At 44.3% G+C, this 25,492-nt stretch overlaps 1 protein-coding gene across 1 annotated transcript; it reads right to left on the reverse strand.

The window, feature by feature from the left end:
* Nucleotides 1–1,278: 1,278 nt before the first annotated feature.
* Nucleotides 1,279–24,738, reverse strand: YKT6 (YKT6 vesicular SNARE protein). Its single transcript, XM_077262777.1, has 8 exons — nt 24,451–24,738; nt 24,261–24,375; nt 17,842–17,924; nt 16,953–17,053; nt 11,091–11,195; nt 7,047–7,112; nt 5,983–6,084; nt 1,279–2,327 (listed from the first exon to the last, which is right to left on the reverse strand). Exons 2-8 carry the CDS (start codon nt 24,362–24,364, stop codon nt 2,292–2,294), a joined length of 597 nt encoding a protein of 198 aa, XP_077118892.1. The 5' UTR covers nt 24,365–24,375; nt 24,451–24,738; the 3' UTR covers nt 1,279–2,291.
* Nucleotides 24,739–25,492: the final 754 nt, after the last annotated feature.

Consider the following 25,492-nt stretch of genomic DNA (forward strand, 5'->3'; position numbering starts at 1 on the left):
AGAGGGCTGTTGGACGTCAGGGACCTTATCTTGGTCCTTAGCGTTAAGCAGGAGGCTCCGTTTGAGCAGCTGCAGGATGTCTCTCTGACTCCTTTCCAGGAAGGTCGTCATCATGGTTGTGGTAACTTTGATCAGGCAGAGATCGGAGCTAGCCGCTCTTACGGTCGAGTTCCTTTTCATTTTTCACCAGTACAGGGTGGTTCTCCAACCATTTCCGTCCTTTTTACCCAAGGTGGTCTCTTCCCTTAACGAGTACATCGTCCTGCCCTCATTTTGACCGGCACCAATACTCCTTTTGAGAGGGCTCTCCAAACTCTAGATCTCATGAGGGCTCTCAGTAGCTACATCTCCCAAACGGAGTTCTTCCGCAAGACGGATGCCTTATTCGTTCTTCCTGAGGGTCACAGGTGAAGACTAGCCATGCCCAAATCCACAATAGCCAGGTGGATACGCTTGGCTATTCAGGAGTCTTACTGCATCAGAGGCAGGTCTATTCCAGTGGGATTAGGGCACACTCCATTCGTTCAGTGAATGCTTCCTGGACCATTCGGAACCAGGCTTTGGTGGTCCAGTCTGCACACCCTCTCGATGCACTACAACATTCACACTCAGCCTTTAGCAGATGCGAGTCTGGGAAGACGGATCTTTCAGACGGCGGTAGCACATCTCTGGGAAGTTGGTGCGTGAGGTTGTCTGTCCTGTCGGTTCCCACCCAGGGACAACTTTGGGACATCCCATGGTCCTTTGTCTCCCAATGAGGCGAAGAAGAAACAGGGATTTTTGTGTACTTACCATAAAATCCTTTTCTCCGAGCCACTCACTGGGGGACACAGCACCCACCCTATAGGCCTGATGGCTATGTTTGTTCTTTGGTTTGACATGTTGTATCCGTATTTGATGATTTTGATCTCCTACTGCTTTGTCACTGAACTGGTTCGGTTGGAGCCAGTGGTAGGTGTATACTGCAGAGGAGGAGGAGTTATTTTTGTTATATTCATCTAGAGTCAGTCTCCTAGTGACAGCAGCATACAACCATGGTCCCGTGTCCCCCAATGAGTGGCTCGGAGAAAAGAATTTTACGGTGAGTACACAAAAATCCCTGTTTTAGAGCACACCGAAGACACTCTGTTAGCACCCCAGCATGCTCAGATATCCGAGCACGTCCGCTCACTACTGACTATCAAGTTGACAGAAAGTGCATGGACCATTTTGGCATAAACCTGCCTGTATTGCTAAGCCAGTGCTTCATCCCAGTTGGAATAAAACGAACAGAACTGCTTTCAAACATCTACAAATGCGTTTTATCATCTTCAATATTTGGTACAGAAAGGTTCGCCAATCTTTATTAAAATACAAGTTTATCAGAAATAAATTTGAAAAAAAAAAATAATAATTCAATTGCTGGAGATCAGAAAAAAACAAAACAAAAAAAACAACCCAAAATGAAACACTGAAATACGTTAATAACTTATCTATACAGTATGAGAATTAAACCGTCCACACAATGAGCGGTCCTCAGGGGAACTAGATCCATCGGTTGAAGACTTTCTTCTTTTTGGATAAGACAAGGTGGTGAGAGCAGTAAGATCTTCGGCATCGAGGACATGACAAGAAGTCATTTGTGGAGTGCAGGCTTTCGGATGGATGTGCAGAATTATTCTCCGCATTTCATGATTTAACTTCAGAATGAGTTCTCCAGAAAAAAAAATCCATCTGGCAAATACTACAAGGTTAACCACAGTTAAGACATGTCCTGGATAATGGAGGAACAGGGGTTAAAATAACCTTACACTAAACAAGTGCGCGGAGTGTTATGGGAAGAAGCGGACTGACAGTTAACCCATTTCCTCCCAGGGAGATAACATCAGTTAGTATAGCATTAGTACATTACAGGTTACCAGGTCACGCACATCACTCTGCAGCTTGGTGACGGGTTAGGACACAGAACGCGGCGGCGATACTTGGTATCACACTAGAGATCACAGGAATGTTTGCACTGGAACAGATAATGGTCAGCACAATCCCCTGGAGGGGGGCTGTCACTTCATACTGGGGGCCACAGAAAACACGTCTGCAGTAAAAAGTGAATGCATATTAATGTGGAGGAAAAAAAATACCCCCTAACCCCCAATAAATGAGGGTAAAGAAAAATTGACCTGAGGACAGTAACCACCTATACTGCCCACTGCTGGGGATGGGAAGGGCTGAGTGGTAGCGGATTTGGTGCGTCAGCCCTGATATTTAGTGTTTGTTCATTGTCTTTTCATCCAGTCTCCATCACTGTCCGCCAATCACATGATTCCGCAACATGAATTCTGCTTCCGTGCCTTAAAGGGAAAGAGCAGACGTTACAAGTGGTCATAAAAAGTCAGTCATCACTTCAATCAAATGCAGGAAAACATCAATATTTCATTAACCAATCAATCACCAGAACCTTACGATTCCGTAGTTAAGGGTGCGCTCACATCTGCATATAAAATCGGCGAGTGAAATTAGAGAGTGAAAAATGTCTTAAACTCAATGGAAGTCAATGGGTGCACGACACATGGACCGGGTGGGCTGTACAATATCCACGGCCCCTTTCCAGCCCGTTATCAGTAGGACTAGACCGCTCTCTCAGCTGCCATGGGACTATTAGGATTGATAAACTTCCTGAACGTGACTGATATCTTCTAATGGGCGAGATCGCTCTATTTGTTCCTTCTTCCAATGTTATGCAGTTATGTGTTTTCTGCACACCTTTCTACACAATATTTTACTATTGCTTGTGAACACTATCATTGTCTTTTCTAGAACCCTGTGAGATATTATAGTTGTTCCTACTCGTATCTGTTTCTCTTTATATCGTAGTTTGCTGCGGTTGATTCAGTCAATAAACAAATGCAGAATCGGATTGTCTTTATGCTGTATGTCACTTTGAAAGTTGTGCAGTCACCACGGTGTCTGTTATATACAGTATTATTTGGTTACCGCTAAAGTCTGAACACCTATTATGGTATACCTGACTATTTTATATCAACTAGGCTTTGTCTAGAGCTTAAGGCTGGGGTCACACCATCAGTATTTGGTCAGTATTTTACATCAGTATTTGTAGCCAAAACCAGGAGTGGGTGATAAATCCAGAAGTGGGGATGTGTTTCTACTTTTCCTCTGATTGTTCCAGTCCTGGTTTTGGCTACAAATACTGATGTAAAATACTCACCAAATACTGATAGTGTGACCCCGGCCTAAACCTTTTTCATTTTTAAGGAAGGACTTGTTTTATTGTTAGTTTTAAAAGTTATGTTTTATACTCAATCTTTTTGCTGTAGATATACCTGATAATATCAGCCCGCAGCTGTCTGCTTAGCCTTTGCTGGTTATTAAAAATAGGGGGTATCCCACGTCTTTTTTTGGGAGGTCCCAAAAGGCTAAGTTGACAGCTGTGAGCTGATATTAATAGCTTGGGAAGCTCCATGTTTATTACCCCTTCCCAGACTATAAAATAACAGCCCCCAGCTATCAGCTTTCCCTCAGCTGGTTAACCCCTTAACCACTGGGCCATTTTCAGTTTTCATTTTTCGCTCCCCTTCTTCCCAGAGCCATAACTTTTATATTTTTCTTTCAATATGTCCATGTGAGGGCTTGTTTTTTTGCAGGACAAGTCGATTTTAACATATTGTGTACGGTAAAATGGGGAAAAAATTCCAAGCGTGGTGAAATTACAAAACAAAAATGCAATTCCACAGGGTTTTTTTTTTACCATGAAACCTACAAATTTTCTCTCCCAAATAAATATGTTGCTCCTAAAACATCAAATCGATGTAAAAACATTTTACCTATAATTATATAGTCCCATATACACGATAGTGTAGTCGCGTTAAAAGTGCATACTGGTCTTTATAAATACAAAAGAAGCAATAGAATAGTCTGTATATATCTCAAAAATGTAACAAACTTTATTAGATAAATCAAATAATAAACAAAAATAATTTTTATAGTGAGAAAATACAAAGGGCAATCCGGAGACAAAAAATAGCTACAACAGCAAGGTTAAACAGGGGCATCCATGAACCAGAGGCACTAAAGATGATAAACATGAATTACCTCAATAAGAGGAAAATAATTTTTTATATATCTATAATAGAATATATAAATTGACATGAAAAGTTTCTTATGAGAAAACAAATTATAGCAGGCTAAATAAAGCAACAGTAGCAAAAATCAATAGTTAATGCAGTGACAGATCAATCAAGTAAAAAAAGGTTACAAATATTTAATAGGCTAGTGCCCAGATCTAGTCACCAGCCTGTAGGAACATAGTAACTAATCATGGTATAAAATACATTCATGTAGTACCTGTGGCCATTGCTGGAACTAGTGGATATCCCTTGCTGCCACGCTGTCGGGCACCTCGTCGCGCGTTTCGCCCCTTGGGCTTCGTCAGGAGGCGTTTTTTTTTTTTTTTACCATGTTCACTAAATGCCAAAACTGACCTGCCATTATGATTCTCCAGGTCATTACTAGGGTGGATCAAATAGCTTTGGAGAATTGTTTATCCGAATAGCTATAGCGTTTCCCGAATAGCTGCCTCGGTAACCTTGATCTCTCCCGATAATCAGCTGTTCGGCACCAAAGCTGCATGTGTCGCGGCTGTGTGACAGTCACAAACAGGCTCTCCATACGTGTGTTGTGACTGTCACACAGCTGCCACACATTTAGCTGCAGTATCGGACACCTGATTATCAGGAGCACTCCAGGTAACCGACACAGCTATTCAGGAAGCGCTATGGCTATTCTGATGAACAATTCTCCAAAGCTATTCGATCAACCCCAAGTCATTACGAGTTCACAGACACCAATCATGTCTAGGTTCTTTTTTTATTTAAGTGGTGAAACAAAAAAAAAAAAAAAAAAAAAAGGTGCAATTTTCTGGGACCTATCATAGTGTCTTCATTTTTCGTGATCTGGGGCTGGGTTTTTAAGGGCCAAGCTGATCATTTTATTGATACCATTTTGGTGTAGATGCGATCTTTTGATTTTCACTTATTGCAATGTAGCAGCGACCAAAACAAAAATGTAATTCTGGCATTTTTAATTTTTTTTCGCTATGCCATTTAGCGATCGGGATATATATATTTTTTATATATATATATATATATATATATATATATATATATATATATATATATATATATATATGAAATGGGTTAAAAAGAAAGGGGGACCTTGAGGCACTTTTCCATTTATTTATTAGCTAAATACATGTACAGTAAGCTATACACAAACTGCACTGATTATATATCTCAATGCCATCCATGTATCTAGCTTTCTGTATATAAGATTTTTCATTAGTTAGAAAACTAGTTTGAAATTACAGAATTCCTGTATGTAAAAGCTGAAAAAATTTTTTGGCTGTTTTATTAAAATGTTATAAAAAAAAAAAAAAAAAAGTATGGTGGCACAACATATTTTCCTCATGGTTTTGGTACGTATTTAGGTTCACAAAAGGTCGTAAAGACTTCTGGGTTGACAATGACAACCGCTATGCTATTATTTCACTGGCTAATAGTTAATCTGTGTCTGCTGGGTCGGATCCCCCCCATCATACAGTGATGACATATCCAAGCGATATGTCATTTAACAAGAAGTAAACTGACTCAATTTAATTTTTTTATTTACAGTATTTTCCTTGCTTATATTGCGCCACCACTGTATTGTATATACTGCCATCATAGGGGCTCACAATCTAGAATTCCTATCAGAATGTCTGGAGTGTGGGAGGAAACCTACATTACTACAGGGAGAACATACAACTCCTTGCAGACCCCAGTGCTAACCACTGAGCCACCGTGCCGCCTAATGAAGCAGGAATAACACTGTCAGGTTTCCGTCCAGATTACAGCTCATTGCACTTTATGATCTGATCGGAAAGGGGCCCTTCTAATGAGGAGGAATTGTACTAAGTGGATGAATGAATGACTTCTGGTGTGCGATACTCACCGTTTTATAGAAGGCCTTGGACTGTGTTCCTAGCACTTCTGATTTACTGACCAAGTCATCCAGTTTCTCTCCGCGCTGCAGTAAGGACTCCATGGTGTTATGCTGAAAATGACAAGAGAAGTAGATTACATACAAGCAAGCAAAAACGGATATTGTATCATGGTAATTCCCTGTGATGTGCTGTGTTCTCCTGGCTGCCCTCGCTCCATGTAGTTGGGTTATCAAGCTCATCTACAGGCAGCCTGAAATATTTATTTTTGTGAAAGTGCTTGCAGTGAGGTGTTACATTAGTACACGTCAATAGGGTCTCATTTTAGTTAGTATTTTATCCCAATGGTCCTTTTCCATGTGCCCTGTTGGGGGTCTATAACAAACTAAAGATGAACCCTGCAATGTTCTCCACTCATTGTATGTGCTCTGCCCTATGCAGTTGAATGAGATGGCGGCACAGCGTAGGGTAAGGAAATCTCCCTCGGTGGTTCTTATACTATAAGGACACCTGTACTAAAACTCGGGCAAGTCACTTTCAGAAATTGGCGCACTAGAGCATGCGGAGATCATTTTCCCCAGGAATGAAAAATCAGAGTTTACTAGTACACACATTACTAAGTCAGTGTGCCGCCTTTCGAGCAAACGGACTGGATGCTGAACAAATACACACTCACTTTAACAAGCCCTTAAACAGGAACATGTTGACTGCGGTATCGGATCTGCAAACATATTACAGAGCAAAAGCTGATCAGCTTTTTGTGGGAAAAGTTTCAGTAAAATTTGCATTTTATTCACTGAAATCCCTGCAGTTTGCATGTATGAGTCCAGTAGGCGGTCCTACTAGTGACTGACAGCCTTCCCTGTATGACTGTGCATGTAGAAATAGCTGTCAATCACTAGTAGACACGCCCACTGGACTCCTCTACAGGGATTTCAATGAATAGCATACAAGTCATCCTACAGCTTTTCCCATAAACCTATATATCATCCGCTCAGCTTCCCCTCTATATGATGGCCTCAGATTGATCTGTGGGTACAACGTGAAAGTGAATAATAGATTATTATTTACTCACCAGGATGATTTTGGTTTCGTCCAGCTCAGCTTGTACTTTACTCATTGGATCAGCATCTCGAGGGTTCTGTGAATATAAATATAGATGAAACTTTCCAACCACATCCTCTGTCTATTGCTACGGTTCATCCAGTCAGCGTCAGATTTGGGAATTTTGTAGATTGCAGGTAAAAAAAAAAAGATTGCTCTGGACATAATAATGCTCTTATGGGGGAGGGGGTCATCCTTTACATAACACAGAGACTAGAACAGCACAGCCTGCCATGCTGATCAGGCGGGTGCACAACTGGTAACCAGACCGGCTGCGGGTGTATGTGAGCCAACCACAGACAATATTGGCACCTTAATAAAACGTCATGTAGTTTGCTACTGACAGAACAATAAAAAAAACAAACAAAAAACAGTAATATTTTCCAGCACATGTAGCGACTGCTCAGCTGATTGTCCTCCTGATAATTTAATAGACACTTTGAACTGTGCGCCTATAAGACGAAAACAACACACCCAGAAGACAGAAGCGACAGCTGCTGCGCCTCCTCTCCCTTAGAAACCGATGCGTTTCTGCACAGTACACAGTACTCACTACTGAGCATGTACATAAAGTGCAGCACAGATTCATCTCAGCTTCGACTCCACAGCACCAGTCACTACTGAGCATGAACATAAACTCCTGGAGCAGCACGTCCACGCTGAACTTTCCTCCTACCTCTCATCTAACTTGCTCTTTGACAATCTACAATCTGGGTTCCGCTCCATCACTCAACTGAGGCAGCCCTGACCAAAATCATTAACGACCTACTTACCGCCAAAGATAACGGACAATACTCTGTACTCCTCCTCCTAGACCTGTCCTCTGCTTTCGACACAGTTGACCACTGCCTCCTACTACAGATCCCCTCCTCCTTTGGCATCAAAGACCTCGCCCTATCCTGGATCTCCTCGTACCTTTCCAACCGCACATTTAGCTTCTCCCACTCCCACACTACCTCCTCATCCCACCCTCTCTCTGTTGGAGTCCCCCAAGGCTCTGTTCTAGGACCCCTACTCTTCTCAATCTGTACTCTCGGCCTGGGACAACTCAAAGTCTCATGGATTCCAGTACCACCTTTATGCTGATGACACTCAGATCTACCTTTCTGGCCCAGACGTCACCTTCCTGCTGTCCAGAATCCCAGAGTGTCTATCAGCCATATCCTCCTTCTCCTCTCGCTTCCTCAAACTCAATGTGGACAAATTTAAACTCATCATCTTTCCTCCATCTCATAGATCTTCCTTACCTGACCTATCTATCGCAGTAAAGGACATTACGCTTTCCCCCGTACCGGAAGTCCGCTGCCTCGGAATAACCCTTGACTCTGCCCTGTCCTTCAAACCACACATCCAAGCTCTTTCCACCTCCTGTCGTATCCAGCTCAAAAATATCTCCAGAATCCGTCATTTCCTCAATCGTCAATCTACTAAAATTCTTGTGCATGCCCTCATCATCTCCCGCCTTGACTACTGCAACATCCTTTTCTGTGGCCTCTCTGCTAACACCCTTGCACCTCTCCAGATTGCTTGGCAATCTCTGCAGTACACATTCCCACCATGGACAAACTAGGCCCCCGACTTGCTAAGTCACTAGGGCCTCTCTTCAGGCTAATGGGCTTTCAAAATATGTATTCAACTAAATATGTCAAAGATGGGGCCCGATGTTGACCTGTTGGCATCCTAGATGTACCACAAAGTACAGGTCTCGATATCCTCTGGCAATTGGATGCAATGCCTTTGTCCTTCCCTGGTCTCAGTTCTGCTTTCTGTAACTGTACCCACCTAAAATTGTTATAAATTTGGTGCAGTAGTACAATGCAGGATGTGCTGTAAATGCCTTAAGAATAATTTGGAAAAGTTATGAAATGTCCTATAAATGTTTGTTCTGTTCCTGATCTAAGGATCTGGGCTTTTAGTGGAGATGAATCTGTGCTGCACTTTATTATTATTATTATTATTATTATTATTAATAATATTATTATTTATATACCACCATTGATTCCATGGTGCTGTACATGAGAAGGGGTTACATACAAATTACAGATATCACTTACAGTAAGCAAACTAACAATTACAGACTGATACAGAGGGGCGAGGACCCTGCCCTTGCGGGCTTACATTCTACAGGATGGTGGGGAAGGAGACAGTAGGTCGATGGTTGCAGGAGCTCCGGTGTTGGTGAGGCGGTATCTCCGGTAGTGGTGAAGAGGCAGCGGGGTCAGTGCAGGCTGTAGGCTTTCCTGAAGAGATGAGTTTTCAGGTTCCGTCTGAAGGATCCGAATGTAGTTGATAGTTGGACGTGTTGGGGCAAAGAATTCCAGAGGATGGGTGATATTCGGGAGAAGTGTTGAAGAGGGTTGGGTGAGCAGCGAATAAGTGTGGAGGAGAGAAGGAGGTCTTAGGAGGACCGGAGATTACGTGAGGGAAGATATCGGGAGATTAGTTCAGAGATATATGGAGGAGACAGGTTATGGATGGCTTTGTAGGTCAGTATTAGTAATTTGAACTGGATACGCTGAGGAAATGGGAGCCAGTGAAGAGATTTGCAGAGGGGGAAAGCGGAGGAGAAGCGAGGAGAGAGATGGATTAGTCGGGCAGCAGAGTTAAGGATGGACTGGAGAGGTGCAAGGGTGTTAGCAGGGAGGCCACAGAAAAGGATGTTGCAGTAGTCAAGGCGGGAGATGATGAGGGCATGCACAAGCATTTTAGTAGATTGACGGTTGAGGAAAGGACGGATTCTGGAGATATTTTTGAGCTGGAGGCGACAGGAGGTGGAAAGAGCTTGGATGTACAGTTTGAAGGACAGGGCAGAGTCAAGGGTTACTCCGAGGCAGCGGACTTCCGGTATGGGGGAGAGCATGATGTCGTTAATTGCGATAGATAGGTCACGTATGGAAGATCTATGAGATGGAGGAAAGATGATGAGTTCAGATTTGTCCACATTGAGTTTGAGGAAGTGAGAGGAGAAGAAGGAGGATATGGCTGATAGACACTCAGGGATTCTGGACAGCAGAGAGGTGACGTCTGGGCCAGAGAAGTAGATCTGAGTGTCATCAGCATATAGGTGGTACTGGAATCCATGGGACTTTATGAGTTGTCCCAGGCCGAGTGTATAGATTGAGAAGAGTAGGGGTCCTAGAACAGAGCCTTGGGGGACTCCAACAGAGAGAGGGTGGGATGAGGAGGTAGTGTGGGAGTGGGAGATGCTGAATGTGCGGTTGGAAAGGTATGAGGAGATCCAGGATAGGGCGAGGTCTTTGATGCCAAAGGAGGAGAGGATCTGTAGTAGGAGGCAGTGGTCAACTGTGTCAAAAACAGAGGACAGGTCTAGAAGGAGGAGTATAGAGTATTGTCCGTTATCTTTGGCTGTAAGTAGGTCATTAGTGATTTTGGTCAGGGCTGTCTCAGTTGAGTGAAGGGGGCGGAAAACAGATTGTAGATTGTCAAAGAGCAAGTTAGATGAGAGGTGGGAGGAAAGTTCAGCGTGATTGTGCTGCTCCAGGAGTTTGGAAGTGAATGAGAGCAGCGATATTGGGCGATAGGTGGACATAGCTGTTGGGTCGAGGGTTGGCTTTCTAAGGATAGGTGTGATTGTGGCATGTTTGAAAGCAGAAGGGAAGGTGCCAGAAGTTAGCGATAGGTTGAAGAGGTGGGTTAGGGTTGGGATAAGTGTGGTGGTGAGGTTGGGGAGGAGGTGGGATGGGAAGGGGTCAAGCGCACACGTGGTGAGGTGCGATTTGGAGAGAGAAAATAAAGCCCCCCTTCAGTGATGTTGGATAGGGAGGTTATGGGGTTTGGGCATTGGTCTGGTATACAAAGGGGTTGTGGTGGTTAAACAATAAAGACTTTCCGTGTTTGGTCGATCTTATTTTTAAAGTGTGTGGCAAAGTCCTCAGCAGAGATGAGGGAGGTTGGAGGGGGAATGTCCTGCTGCTGCCAACGTTGCAATGCCACAACGACAGAAGCAAATGATGAAAGGAACCTTGCAGTACATTAGAAGGCCAACATTACTTACTTGGTACTTGGCAAGGTAAGAGTCCAAAGCATTGTACTGAATAGTGGAGGGGGAGCCAGACGGCCAGTCTATTCTATCCACCTGGGTGGCGAACTCCTCAAGAACCTGAAGTAAAACAGAGAGTGAGAATTGTAAGGGACGAATCAAAAGGCCCCCCAAGAGGAAACATGGCTGCCGTGCCGTTACTCTGGACCGGCGGATTACATGTCTATGTACTGTATCGATTGGCTAGGGCTTAGAGCAGCCAGTATGGACCAGTGGCATGTAAAGCCTCCCAAAAAAAAGAAAAAGAAATGAACAATAAAGCCATATTTAAACACCGCATTTAACGACTCAATGACCAGGGATTATTTTTGTGCTGGTTTTAACTCCCCTTTTTCCAAAACTCATAACTTTTTTCTTTTTTCACCTATATAGTCATATGACTGCTTGTTCTTTGGGGATTGTTTTCCTTTTGCAGGATGAATTGTGGTTTTAAATGACATTTGTCTTAGGTGTGGTAATACCAGTGAGACAGCCAGCCTACAATCAGGGATCGGCAGCATGGCACACCAGTGCAAATAAATAACCTGCAGCAGTGTTCACACAGAGAATGCAAAGCATCTGGATCATAGCCTATTAGTACCGACCTGTGGCGGGCTGCCCAGTGCTAACTGCAATGCATCCCGTGTGAACAGAGGCCATAGTCTACAAAGCCATCCGAATCCAACTGCACCCATACAAATGAAAATAAAGTGGACAAAAACACACCAAAATATGTAAGGTATTACCGTATATACTCGAGTATAAGCCGACCCCCATAATTTTGCAACAAAAAATTGGGAAAACTTATTGACTCGAGTATAAGCCTAGGGTGGAAAATGCAGCAGCTACTGGTAAATGTCAAAAATAAAAATAGATACCAATAAAAGTGAAATTAATTGAGACATCAGTTTAAGATGATTGCGATGCCGCAGCTGTTGTATGTCTTGCATAATTCTCCAGTCTGGCTCCCATTGAACAGATTCCGCAAGATAAAATCATTAATTGGTGAGTTGGTGCGGGGTAAGAAGAGCCCGAGAATTAGACAAGAAACACCGCAGAGGCCAAAAGATGAAGGAGGACTTGCCCTTCCTAACCCATGGATATATTTTTTGTCTGCGCAGAGCCAACATCTTCGGGGATGGGGAGAAGGGCTTGAAAAGGGACAGGTTCACAGTAGCCTAGTGTATGTAATTGAGACTTGGCCTTTGAGTAGTGGTTTAGAAGCCGGTCTTTTAAAGAAACTGGGGTCAAAATACCATACCATAAGTTAATTCACAAGTTATGGCAGACTATTAAACGAATCAGGGGGGTAGAGCGGTTTACGGAATTTTCACCCATCTGGGATAATATATATTTTCAGGAATTTTACAATATGGAGGGTATGGGAGAGTGGAAGAACAAGGGAATTGGGCTGATAGGCTAATTGATGTGTGGAGGGAATCTTAAATCATATGATAGGCTGCAGGAAGAATTTCAACTCACAAGGCTAAATACTTTTCAGTATAGACGGGTTCAGCATGCATTCCAGGCACAGAGAAGGAGAGGGCCTATAGTGATACAGACAGATCTCACGCTGGATTTCATACTCAATAATAGTGGAACAAAGGGGGCAATATCAGAAGTACTTATTTTGTTAAATTTAAAAGAATATTGTCTTGTGAGTGGTTGTTAACCTTGTTTGTTTAATAAAAATGTCTAAATATCTGATTCAAAAAAAAAAAATTGGGACATCAGTAGGTTAAGTGTTTTTGAATATCCATATTGAATCAGGAGCCCCATATTTTGCTCCATGCAGTTCTTTATGGCCCCATAGATGCCCCACTGTTGTGAACTCCGTTTTCAGGCTCCCTCTTGTGGTCACAGATGGTATTGTGTGACTTTGGTTTTTTGACTCCCCCTGGTGGTTTGGTTTATTATCCTGCGGGTCTGCTGGATCAGCTGCCTCGTTATTCTCCAGGGAGGCTCCTATTTAGCTCTGCTTCACTTCCACTTGTTGCCGGCTGTCAATGTATTCAGTGCTATTCTGATTACTCCTGATTATCTCGTTTTCTGCCTCTTCAGGATAAGCTAAGTTCTGTTTGAATATTTTTTGCTCATCTGCCTGCAATATGATTTCTGTGTATGATGAGTCTAGTCCAGCTTGCTAACATGTGATTTCTTTTTGCTGGTAAGCTCTGGGGTACGGAGTTGTTTCCCCCGCACTGTTAGTTGATGCGGGGGCTCGAGCAATCTCTGCGTGGATATTTTGAATAGGGTTTTTTATTGACCGCACAGTTTCCTTCCTATTTTCTGCTATCTAGTATTAGCGGGCCTCATTTGCTAAATCTGATTTCATCTCTGCGTTTGTGCTTTCCCCTTAACTCACCGTTAATATTTGTGGGGGGCTATTCTATATCTTTGGGGTCTTCCACTGAGGCAAGTGAGGACTTACTTTCCCTCCAGGAATAGTCAGTTTCTCAGGCCGTGACGAGACGTCTAGGATTTTTAGGTAACGTTCCACAGCTGCTTATAGTTGTTTGCGGATAGGATCAGGTTGCGGTCAATCTAGTTACCACTTCCCCAGAGCTAGTAGTCTGTTCAGTTACTTAGCTAGTCCGACCTGCGATCCTTGCCACTAGGATCATAACACCCCACATAATGCTCCATGCAGTTCTTTATGGCCCCATAGATGCCCCATATAATGCTCCATGCAGTTCTTTATGGCCCCATAGATGCCCCACATAATGCTCCATGCAGTTCTTTATGGCCCCATAGATGTCCCATATAATGCTCCATGCAGTTCTTTATGGCCCCATAGATGTCCCATATAATGCTCCATGCAGTTCTTTATCGCCCCATAGATGCCCCATATAATGCTCCATGCAGTTCTTTATGGCCCCATAGATGCCCCATATAATGCTCCATGCAGTTCTTAATGGCCCCATAGATGTCCCATATAATGCTCCATGCAGTTCTTTATGGCCCCATTGATGCCCCACATAATGCTCCATGCAGTTCTTTATGGCCCCATAGATGTCCCATATAATGCTTCATGCAGTTCTTTATGGCCCCATAGATGTCCCATATAATGCTCCATGCAGTTCTTTATGGCCCCATAGATGCCCCATATAATGCTCCATGCAGTTCTTTATGGCCCCATAGATGCCCCATATAATGCTCCATTCAGTTCTTTATGGCCCCATAGATGTCCCATACAATGCTCCATGCAGTTCTTTATGGCCCCATAGATGCCCCATATAATGCTCCATGCAGTTCTTTATGGCCCCATATAATGCTCCATGCAGTTCTTTATGGCCCCATAGATGCCCCATGCAGTTCTTTATGGCCCCATAGATGCCCCATATAATGCTCCATGCAGTTCTTTATGGCCCCATAGATGTCCCATACAATGCTCCATGCAGTTCTTTATGGCCCCATATAATGCTCCATGCAGTTCTTTATGGCCCCATAGATGCCCCATGCAGTTCTTTATGGCCCCATAGATGCCCCATATAATGCTCCATGCAGTTCTTTATGGCCCCATAGATGCTCCATATAACAATGTGCCACATGTAATGCTGCTGCACTAAAAAAAAAAAAAATGACATACTCTTGCTGCCCGCTGCTCCTCAGCGTCCCGTCTCTCCGCAGTATCTGTTTAGGCAGAGGGCGGCGAGCACACTAATACGTCATTGCGCCCTCTGACCTGAACAATCACTGCAGAGGACGCGGAAGACGGAGCTTCGGTGGAACGAGGGAAGGTAAATATGACATACTCACCTGCTCCTGACGCGATCCCTGCATGTCCCACGGTATCCGGGAGCGGCAGCTTCTTCCTGTAGTGAGCGGTCACATGGTACCGCTCATTACAGTAATGAATATGTGGCTCCACCCCTATGGGTGTGGAGTCCATATTAATTACTTTAATGAGCGATACCAGTGTCCGCTGAACAAGGGAAGAAGCTGCCGCTCCCGGAGACGTGGGACATGCAGGGACCGCGTCAGGAGCAGGTGAGTATTTGACAGTCATCGCTCCCCCTCACCCGCCGACTATGACTCGAGTATAAGCCGAGAGGGGAACTTTCAGCCCATTTTTTGGGGCTGAAAATCTTGGCTTATACTCGAGTATATACGGTAGTTAATATGATGGCCACAATACGTAAGCTGGCAACCCACGTCAAGAACCCATGTCAAGGGTCCTTCTGTTTTTTCTAAAATAGTGGAGGTTTTTTCCTCTTCTTTCCCTCCTTTTGTGGTTTTTGCTGTCAGAGTAGGCCTGGCAAGTGTGAGGACCCTTGCCTCATTTGTATGGGTGCAGTTGGGCCCAGATGGCTTTGTAGACTGTAGCCTCTGTTCACACAGGACAGTTACTAAAATTCAAAGCTTTGGATGAAAAAAAAATAAAATTTAGACTTTTCTATTGGTGGAGCTGTACGAGGGCTTATTTTTTGTGACGAGCTGCCAATTTTATTAATACCCTACTTATGCACATATGACATTTTCATCCTTTTTATTTCATTTTTTTTTTTAAATTACTTTTTGTTTCAATTTGGAAAAGAGAGGGGGATTCATACATTTTGATTTTTTTTAACTTCTAAAATATTTTTTTTTCTTAATTTTACTATATTTTTAGTCCTTTCTAGGAATCTAGAACCTGAAATCATTTCATCTAGAAACTACAAGGCAACGGTATTGTAGTATGTACAGTAAAATAAATATTTTATGGCTTGGAATTATGAGAATACACAGCAGAGGGGGACTGTGGAATACTGTAATGGCAACCCATCATCCCATGATGAGGAAAAGGAATGTTAGACACATAGTGTAACACGACACGACTATCATGCTACCTAATTATAGAGGTTGACAGTGATATTTAAGTGGTTAAAAGCAGTGATCGGGGGGTAGCTCAGATTGCTGCGGTTAGTGGCAGCTGCTGGCTGTATAACACAGCCGGCATCCTCCTGTATGAAGCAGGTTCAGCTAGTTTTGAATGGGATAAACACAATGAGTACTAGAGAGTAAAATCATCACGTAAGCTCATATCCCCCCAAAAATATAAATAAATTAAGATGTGTCAGCTCTTGGGACTTGTCTGTGTAAGTTAAAAGGATTGTACAGACTTAACACAGAAGTCTGTAGTCACTAGGTGACTGCAGACTTCTGAATTATGACAGCGTGCGCTGCGCACAATATCAGGATTCCCCGGTATTGCCAATGCAGGTGAGTGATTACTTGACCACATGTGATTTCTGTACTTATGGTCATGTTCCGATTAGGCCTGTTCGGCTTCTCTCTATAGAAGAGCACCCAGAGAAGCTGGAAACGTCTAGTATTCGAGAGACCGCAGGTATACAAACTGCATTCGTGTGCTCATGTGTCCGCTCACTTGCACAAGCAACACAGGGGAATCCTGACAGCGTGCGCACCGTACATGCTGCTACGATTCAGAAGGTTGCATTCACAGAGGGACTGCAGACTTTTGTGTCAAGCCTACAAAACCCCTTTAATGCTCAGAGAAATAATTCTACATAATATTTTCTAAAAAGTAAGTTTTATGCGGCTCCTGGAAACGTATGAATACACTGATAACTGATATTACTATTCCCTTTGTCATTGGCACATGTCCCTACAGACACCGTTCAGTGACAACAACGAGATTGCATTGGGACACACCTTACTGAAAGCAGGGCATGGTCATCATCCATTTTTCCAGCAGAAAAAACAGATTAATACAAAATACAGTCTTTTAGGACAAGGTGCAACACAACTCTTATTTAAGGAGAGAAGAAAAAACAAAAAAACATCCTCAAAAGAAAAATTTGGTAAAATAAATCCTATTCCCCTGTTCCCCCTTACCTTTTCCAGAAGAGTAAAGCAGACTCTCTGCGGGTACTCTGCATCAGCGATCACCACCCCCGCCAGGGAGTCATTCCGCACATACACGTGACAGAGGTACTCTGTATGAAGACACGGTTACAGAAGATATGAGAGCCATCGCTATTCATAGGATTACAAAGCATCTTCCTTCACACGGAGTCTTCCTTGAAAGGGAAGCACAGAATGACTGTTCAAACCAAACACAGGCGCTCGGTGCACCACGGAGCTGTCAAACATTTAAATGCACCTTCCCACCTGCTGGTTTTGCCTCCATCTCCTCCCTCCTCTGGCTCTATAGTGCCAGAGCTGTCAGACAAAACGAGGATAGGGATTAAGAGAAAACAAGCGGGTGAGAAGGTGCGCTTAAATGTTTGCTCCGCCATGATGCTCCGAGCGCCTGTACTTTGACGGTTCAAACTTTCTGTGCGGACAGAGTTCCTTCAACATGTAAAAGGCTATGTAAATGACCGCTGCTAACTCCAATTGGAGCTTGGATTTTCATGTGACCACTAGTGATGAGCAAACGTGATCGGATAAGATGTCATCTGAGCATGCTCAGGTGCTTACCAAGTATCTTTGGAGTGCTCGAATCATAAGTTCGAGTCCCTGCGGCTGTATGTCTCAACATATGCAGGGATTGCCTAACAAACAGGGAATCCCTGCATGTGTTGCGACTGTCGAGTATGGGGAAGACACTCTTAACACACGGACAAGCTTGGATAACACCTTATTGGCGCACATTCGCTCGACACTTGTGACCACTACTGGAACTAGCTACAAAGCAGTGACCGATCACAGGCAGTATTGCGGTGTGCCACAGCACCACCACGTGAAGACCTCCCCTGCCAATTACTTCCCAGACTCTCACCTTGCTCCTTCACTGATGAGCGGCTCCCCTTGTCTGATCGCTCCACAATCAGCTGGCTGGTGAATGTCATAAATTCTTGTACACTGCAAACATTGAGAAAGAGAAATTATTATCACAATGTACCATGGCCCCTGGCAAACAACACGCTTATCTTCAGAGGAATGGCACAACGTGCCCACGTGCCACAGGAGGGTGTACAAGGAGATTATTAATAAATGCCCTCTGTGTATAGTGAAGTATTGGGAGAGAACAGGAAGAAAAACTCCAGCTCCTGCTAAAAAAAAAAATCTTTAGACTATTCCACAAGAAGATTAATAACTAAATCCATGGGTGATAAGTACAAAGCGACGCGTTTCAAGCACACACAAACATTTTGTCAAAGCTTTTACAAAGAATATTTGTACATTGGAAACACGTCGCTTTGTACATATCACCCATGGATTCAGTTTTCAATCTTCATGTGGAATAAAGTCTAAAGAATTTAACAGGAGCTGGAATTCTTCTAGATGTTTTCTCCATTTGTGACACGAAAGGTGAGATCGTGTTTTCCACACATACTGGGCTATTATTGGTGAGCCGATAATCGTTTTTCGTTTTGTCTATAATGAAGTATTTGCCAATTTGAAGCAGCAGTAGTGCAGTCTCAGACTATTGGCCTTTAACGTCAAGCAATTATATGTCATCAAAGTGACAAATTATCATCTTTCCAGAGGCTGCAGTTACAGACTCCCTATAAAAGCTATGAAAGGAAACCTGTCAAACTTCTAGGCCCCAATACAATTTATATGTCTGGGTAGTTCTTTAAAAAAAACAAAAAACAAATGGATCCCTTTATGACACCAAAGCGTCACACTGTATATAGTGATTTGGCGAATGATGACGCACTTACAGATCCTCAGCCTCACGGTGCATATATAGTGCTTTGGCAAATGAAGACACATGTACAGCTCCTCAGCCTCATGCTGCATATATAGTGCCTTGGAGCATGATGACACAATTACAGCTCTTCAGCCTCACGCTGCATATATAGTGCTTTGGGGAAGGAGACGCACTTACAGCTCCATAGCCTCACGCCGCATATATAGTGCATTGGGGCATGATGACACACTTACAGCTCTTCAGCCTCACGCTGTATATATAGTGCTTTGGGGAAGGAGACGCACTTACAGCTCCATAGCCTCACGCCGCATATATAGTGCATTGGGGCATGATGACACACTTACAGCTCCTCAGCCTCACGATGCATATATAGTGCTTTGGGGCATGATGACACACTTACAGCTCCTCAGCCTCACGCTGCATATATAGTGCTTTGGCAAATGAAGACACATGTACAGCTCCTCAGCCTCACGCTGCATATAGAATGCCTTGGAGCATGAGACACACTTACAGCTCCTCAGCCTCACGCTGTATATATAGTGCATTGGGGCATGATGACACACTTACAGCTCCACAGCCTCAAGCTGCATATATAGTGCTTTGGGGCATGAGACGGACTTACAGCTCCTCTGCCTCACGCTGCATATATAGTGCTTTGGGTCATGATGACGCACTTACAGCTCCACAGCCTCACGCTGTATATATAGTGCTTTGGGGCATGAGACACATGTACAGCTCCTCAGCCTCACGCTGCATATAGAATGCCTTGGAGCATGATGACGCACGTACAGCTCCTCAGCCTCACGCTGCACATATAGTGATTTGGGGCATGAGACGCACGTACAGCTCCTCAGCCTCGCGCTGTATTCCCTGCCTGTCACTACTATCCACTGGTTAATTGATGGGTCATTCGCTTCCATGCCTGGCAGGGAATAAAATGTGAGGCTGAGGAGCTGTAAATGCGTCATCATGCCCCAACACACTTCAACATACATACAGAACTTCAGAATGAGTTTCAGTTGCTGGATTATCTCTTTTGGGTCATAAAGGGATCAACTTGCTTAACTTTTAAATGGCTACACAGTCATATAAATAGGTATAAACGTTTCTGACTGGTTCTTTATACATTACATACAACAGCACATGGATGCCATCTGCGTTGCTTACAGGTTCTGTCCATTTTTAATGTATAGGAGAAACTTGGAAAATCATTTTCTTTTTTTTCTGGATATCAGAAAAACAGATGCAGTTAAGGCAGAAACAAACATGGACCAAAAATAGATAAGAATCGAATAAAAAAAAACTCAGCAATTAGTTATTTTTGGTTGCAAAAAATAGCGGATGTCTCAGTGAGGTAAAAAAAACACTTCCTGAAACGTTGCAGTAAGTTTGTGACTGATGTTTTTACGCCAGTCCTGGCCAATTCTGCTAAGGTTTTGAAAAGTGGGTAAAGCTTAGCTGGGAGTTGGTGCGGCCGAGCATGACAAACAAAGGCTGTGTGCCACCTAATGAATTTGTCGCATCTCACTCCAACTCTCCCTTCCCAAATCTCTGTCTATGAGACGGGATTAACAGACTTGGGCCGTTGGGGGGTTTTGTAGTTTGCAAAAGCGTCTTAAACGTCAAGCAATTTTTGGGTGGCTTAATTTTTTTTACATTTATGGTGAGTTTTTCCCTATATATTTTCCAGTCCCACAAAGAGGCCTATGAAAAACAAATGCACCAAATGTCAAGCAGTGCGTGAAACCACCCTAAATGAATTATCTAGGTGGGACACGCAGACAATCTTGCTGAAGTTGGCAGATTGTCTGGGGATCTGACTGCTGGAAATAGAAATACAGTGACCATTTATTCAAGGTGACCACCCATAATTGCCAGAATGATGGGTCACCCAGCTGTGCTTAAACAAAATTCTCAGCATTCTAGATGTTACAATTGCAAAGTTCATCAAAAAAATAACTCTGCAATTTCCTTTCTTGAGAACGGAGATTTTTTTTAATTTTAATGTTTATTTCTGCCACCACTGTAGCCTGTTCTCTTGGGCAACAAGTGTGTGCCACATGCAGGTTCATTTCTGCAGAGCTTGTAAGCGCTGCCCTAATTGCTGGACCTGGCCAGATTCAGCGCCCCAGCATGCCTCAAAGATGCAGCTGCCGTCTGCTTGTAACATGGAAGAGAAAGCGCACAATTTGCGTCAACAGCTCAGCCATATCACGGGTCAAAAATGTTCATTTTTCAGGAGTAGACAGACAGGAAGGGAAACTATGCACTCCTGAGGAATGTTGTTAAGAATAACCCTTTAAAGAGGACTTGTTACCAGATCGGCAGTTTTTGCTCTTATGTTATTTCTGGTGCCCCCTTTTGTTTTTTTTTTATATCTGCCATAGGGTTCCGTTGGTATGGGGCCTCTTTATTTAGTGCTACTTTTTATGGTCTTCACCAAAGAACGTGGCTCATAGAATAATAATTAGTGATGAGTGCGTGTGCTGGGATAAGGGGTTATCCGATCATGGTCGGGTATTAATAAGAGTGACTTCGGCAGGCTCAAAGAACGTGTTTAAGTCCTCACGGCTGCATTTCTCACAGCTGTCAACAGCCGCAACACATGAAAGGATTTCCTAACAAACAGGGACTCCTGCATGTGTTGCGGCTGTCGAACAGCCCCGAGACGTTAAGGAGCAGGGACTTGAACATACCACCCTTGGCAAAAATTATGGAATCACTGGCCTTGGAGGGTGTTCATTCAGTTGTTTAATTTTGTAGAAAAAAAAAAAAAAAAGCAGATCACAGACATGGCAAAAAACTCAAGTAATTTCAAATGACAACTTTCTGGCTTTAAGAAACACTAAAAGAAATCAAGAACAAAAAGTGTGGTAGTCAGTAATGGTTACTTTTTTAAACAAGCATAGGGGAAAAATTATGGAATCACTCAATTCTGAGGAAAAAATTATGGAATCACCCTGTAAATTTTCATACCCAAAACACCTGCATCAAATTAGATCTGCTCATTAGTCTGCATCTAAAAAGGAGTGATCACACCTTGGAGAGCTGTTGCACCAAGTGGACTGACATGAATCATGGCTCCAACAGGAGAGATGTCAATTGAAACAAAGGAGAGGATTATCAAACTTGTAAAATAGGGTAAATCATCACGCAATGTTGCAAAAGATGTTGGTTGTTCACAGTCAGCTGTGCCTAAAATCTGGACCAAATACAAACAACATGGGAAGGTTGTTAAAGGCAAACATACTGGTAGACCATGGAAGACATCAAAGCGTCAAGACCCGAAACTTAAAGCAATATGTCTCCAAAACAGGAAATGCACAACAAAACAAATGAGGAACGAATGGGTGGAAACTGGAGTCAACGTCTGTGACCGAACTGTAAGAGACCGCCTAAAGGAAATGGGATTTACATACAGAAAAGCTAAACGAAAGCCATCATTAACACCTAGACAGAAAAAAACAAGGTTACAATGGGCTAAGGAAAAGCAATTGTGGACTGTGGATGACTGGATAAGTCATATTCAGTGATGAATCGCGATCTGCATTGGGCAAGGTGATGATGCTGGAACTTTTGTTTGATGCCCTTCCAATGAGATTTATAAAGATGACTACCTGAAGAGAACATGCAAATTTCCACAGTCATTGATGATATGGGGCTGCATGTCAGGTAAAGGCAGTGGGGAGATGGCTGTCATTACATATTCAATAAATGCACAAGTTTATGTTGATATTTTGGATACTTTTCTTATCCGATCAATTGAAAGGATGTTTGGGGATGATGAAATCATTTTTCAAGATGACAATGCATCCTGCCATAGAGCAAAAACTGTGCAAACATTCCTTGAAAAAAGACACATAAGGTCAATGTCACGGCCTGCAAGTAGTCCGGATCTCAATCCAATTGAAAATCTTTGGTGGAAGTTGAAAAAAATGGTCCATGACAAGGCTCCAAGCTGCAAAGCTGATCTGGCAACAGCAATCAGAGAAGGTTGGAGCCAGATTGATGACGAGTCCTGTGTGACACTCATTAAGTCCATGCCTCAGAGACTGCAAGCTGTTATAAAAGCCAGAGATGGTGCAACAAAATACTAGTGATGTGTTGGGAGTCTTTTTTGTTTGTTTGTTTTTCATGATTCCATAATTTTTTCCTCAGAATTGAGTGATTCCATAATTTTTCCCCTATGCTTGGTTAAAAAAAGTAACCATTACTGCCTACCACATATTTAGTTCTTTGATTTCTTTTATTGTTTCTTAAAGCCAGAAAGTTGCCATTTGAAATTAGTTTAGTTTTGTGCCATGTCTGTGATCTGCTTTTTTTTCTACAAAATTAAACAACTGAATGAACATCCTCCATGGCCGGTGATTCCATAATTTTGCCAGGGGTTGTATTATTCGAGCACGCCGAAATCTCTATTAGCACAAGAGCATGCTAAGATAACACTTTATCCGAGCACTCTCACTCATCACTAGTAATAGTGCAGAGAAGACCACCTAGAGAATCCTTGCGCCACACTCCCTTGTAAATGAGCACTAAATAAATAAGACAGATATTAAACAAGGAGAATCAGGGGAGCAGTAGGAGCAAAGTTAGAGTAAAAATTGCTCACTGATGTCCTGGTGACAGGTTTTCTTTAAAACGTTTTTTCAGTTACTACAAGTTATTACCCATCGGCAGGATCGGTAGTTTGTTGGCGGTACGACCACCTCTCTCCAGAATGATGGGTTATGTCTGTGCGCACGGAGGGGTGGTCCCGATCCATTATGGCACTGGCAGACAGCGCAGCTCTGTCCTCAGCTCTCCCCGACAGTCTCAGAGTACAATCAGTCGGCCGTATAACTCTGACCGCAGTGCACGGACAGACCGGGGGTCTCCTGCCCGAGCGTAACGGCTGGGGGTCTCCTGCCCGAGCGTAACGGCTGGGGGTCTCCTGCCCGAGCGTAACGGCTGGGGGTCTCCTGCCCGAGCGTAACGGCTGGGGGTCTCCTGCCCGAGCGTAACGGCTGGGGGTCTCCTGCCCGAGCGTAACGGCTGGGGGTCTCCTGCCCGAGCGTAACGGCTGGGGGTCTCCTGCCCGAGCGTGACATCTTCATTTATTTCTATGGCCAGGAGAGCCGCAGTCAGGACGAGCACTGAGGTCTCATCTTTATACAGCCGTCTGACTGCGCCCTGACATGAAGACCGACACCAGAGGTCGTGTGCAGCAGGAAAGGTCGTCCCCCGGATGTCAGTGGGGTCCGGGGCCACTTTCTCTGGTCTGTGCACAGCAATGCATTATGGGAATTGTAGTTTCCGCATGATGTGGAGATTGTACTGAAAACACAGCTAAGAGTCTGCACAGCACACACCAGCCTGAGGGGCCGCCATGCCATGCTGGGGGTCTGCTCCAACATGCTATGCTGGGGGTCTGCTCCAACATGCTATGCTGGGGGTCTGCTCCAACATGCTATGCTGGGGGTCTGCTCCAACATGCTATGCTGGGGGTCTGCTCCAACATGCTATGCTGGGGGTCTGCTCCCTGGTGTCAGGCACATTACCTGGACCTCTGGAAGAAGCTGAAGGAGGACACATCGTAGGCACTTTTCAGCAGGTGGACCTTGTAGTCTCCCTTATACAGGACACTCAGGCTGTAAAGCTTCATGTTTCCTGCTCCTGTAGGGGGCACAATAACGCGTTACACACAGCCCAGTACAGACATGTCCCCGGGGCGCTCCGCAGCCTCCTCACCTGGGCTCCGCTCTCCTCCCCGCTCCCTCCGGCTCTCCTTGCCGCCCTCTCTAGTACGGTCCTACTTGCAGTTTCACTCCCGGCCACGGAAGCGGCCCTTCCCGTTACACGTCACAAAGCGGAAGTGCGTCCGATGCTAAATTGTTTCCGCCCGGATTCGTCGCAGTCCAGTTTGCGCCGCTGAAAGAGGGTTCCTAGGTAAGAAGAGAAGAGACTGAGCTCAGGCAGGAGAGGACGCAGAAAGCCACCGACCCCCCCCCCCCCCCCCCCCCCCCCCGAGGCTGCACCATCCAAACCTGCATGGCCGTCCTCTCCTGTACCCTATACCCACCCACCATTGCACACCGCACGGGGCTGGCGGTTCCAAAAATGTATTTTTTTTTTTTATTTTATTTTTTTTACGTTTTACATTTTATTTATGTTCCGTGAATATTGGGGGAGTTCACCCCAGAGCCCTCAACACACAGTATGATGGACCCCACAACCCTCCCATACACGCAGTCTGATCCCCACAGCCCCCCACACATACAGTATGATGGACCCCACAGCCCCCCACACATACAGTATGATGGTCCCCACAGCCCCCCACACATACAGTGTGATGGACCCCACAGCCCCCCACACATACAGTGTAATGGACCCCACAGCCCCCCACACATACAGTATGATGGACTCCACAGCCCCCCACACATACAGTATGATGGACCCCACAGCCCCCCACACATACAGTATGATGCCCCCCACACATACAGTATGATGGATTCCACACATACAGTATGATTGATTCCACAGCCCCCCACATACAGTATGATGGTCCCCACAGCCCCTCACACATACAGTATGATGGTCCCCACAGCCCCCCACACATACAGTATGATGGTCCCCACAGCCCCCCACACATACAGTGTGATGGACCCCACAGCCCCCCACACATACAGTGTAATGGACCCCACAGCCCCCCACACATACAGTATGATGGACTCCACAGCCCCCCACACATACAGTATGATGGACCCCACAGCCCCCCACACATACAGTATGA

Source organism: Ranitomeya variabilis, chromosome 5 (genome assembly GCF_051348905.1).
Source record: "Ranitomeya variabilis isolate aRanVar5 chromosome 5, aRanVar5.hap1, whole genome shotgun sequence".
NCBI lineage: Eukaryota > Metazoa > Chordata > Amphibia > Anura > Dendrobatidae > Ranitomeya > Ranitomeya variabilis.

Coding starts and splice junctions, on each gene's coding strand:
- YKT6 (XM_077262777.1), bottom strand. CDS start 24,364: ATGAAGCTTTACAGCCTGAGTGTCCTGTATAAGGGAGACTACAAGGTC. Junction 17,054..17,841: donor CTCATCAGTGAAGGAGCAAG/GTGAGAGTCTGG, acceptor GTCTTCATACAG/AGTACCTCTGTCACGTGTAT. Junction 11,196..16,952: donor GCTTTACTCTTCTGGAAAAG/GTAAGGGGGAAC, acceptor GTTTTACTTCAG/GTTCTTGAGGAGTTCGCCAC.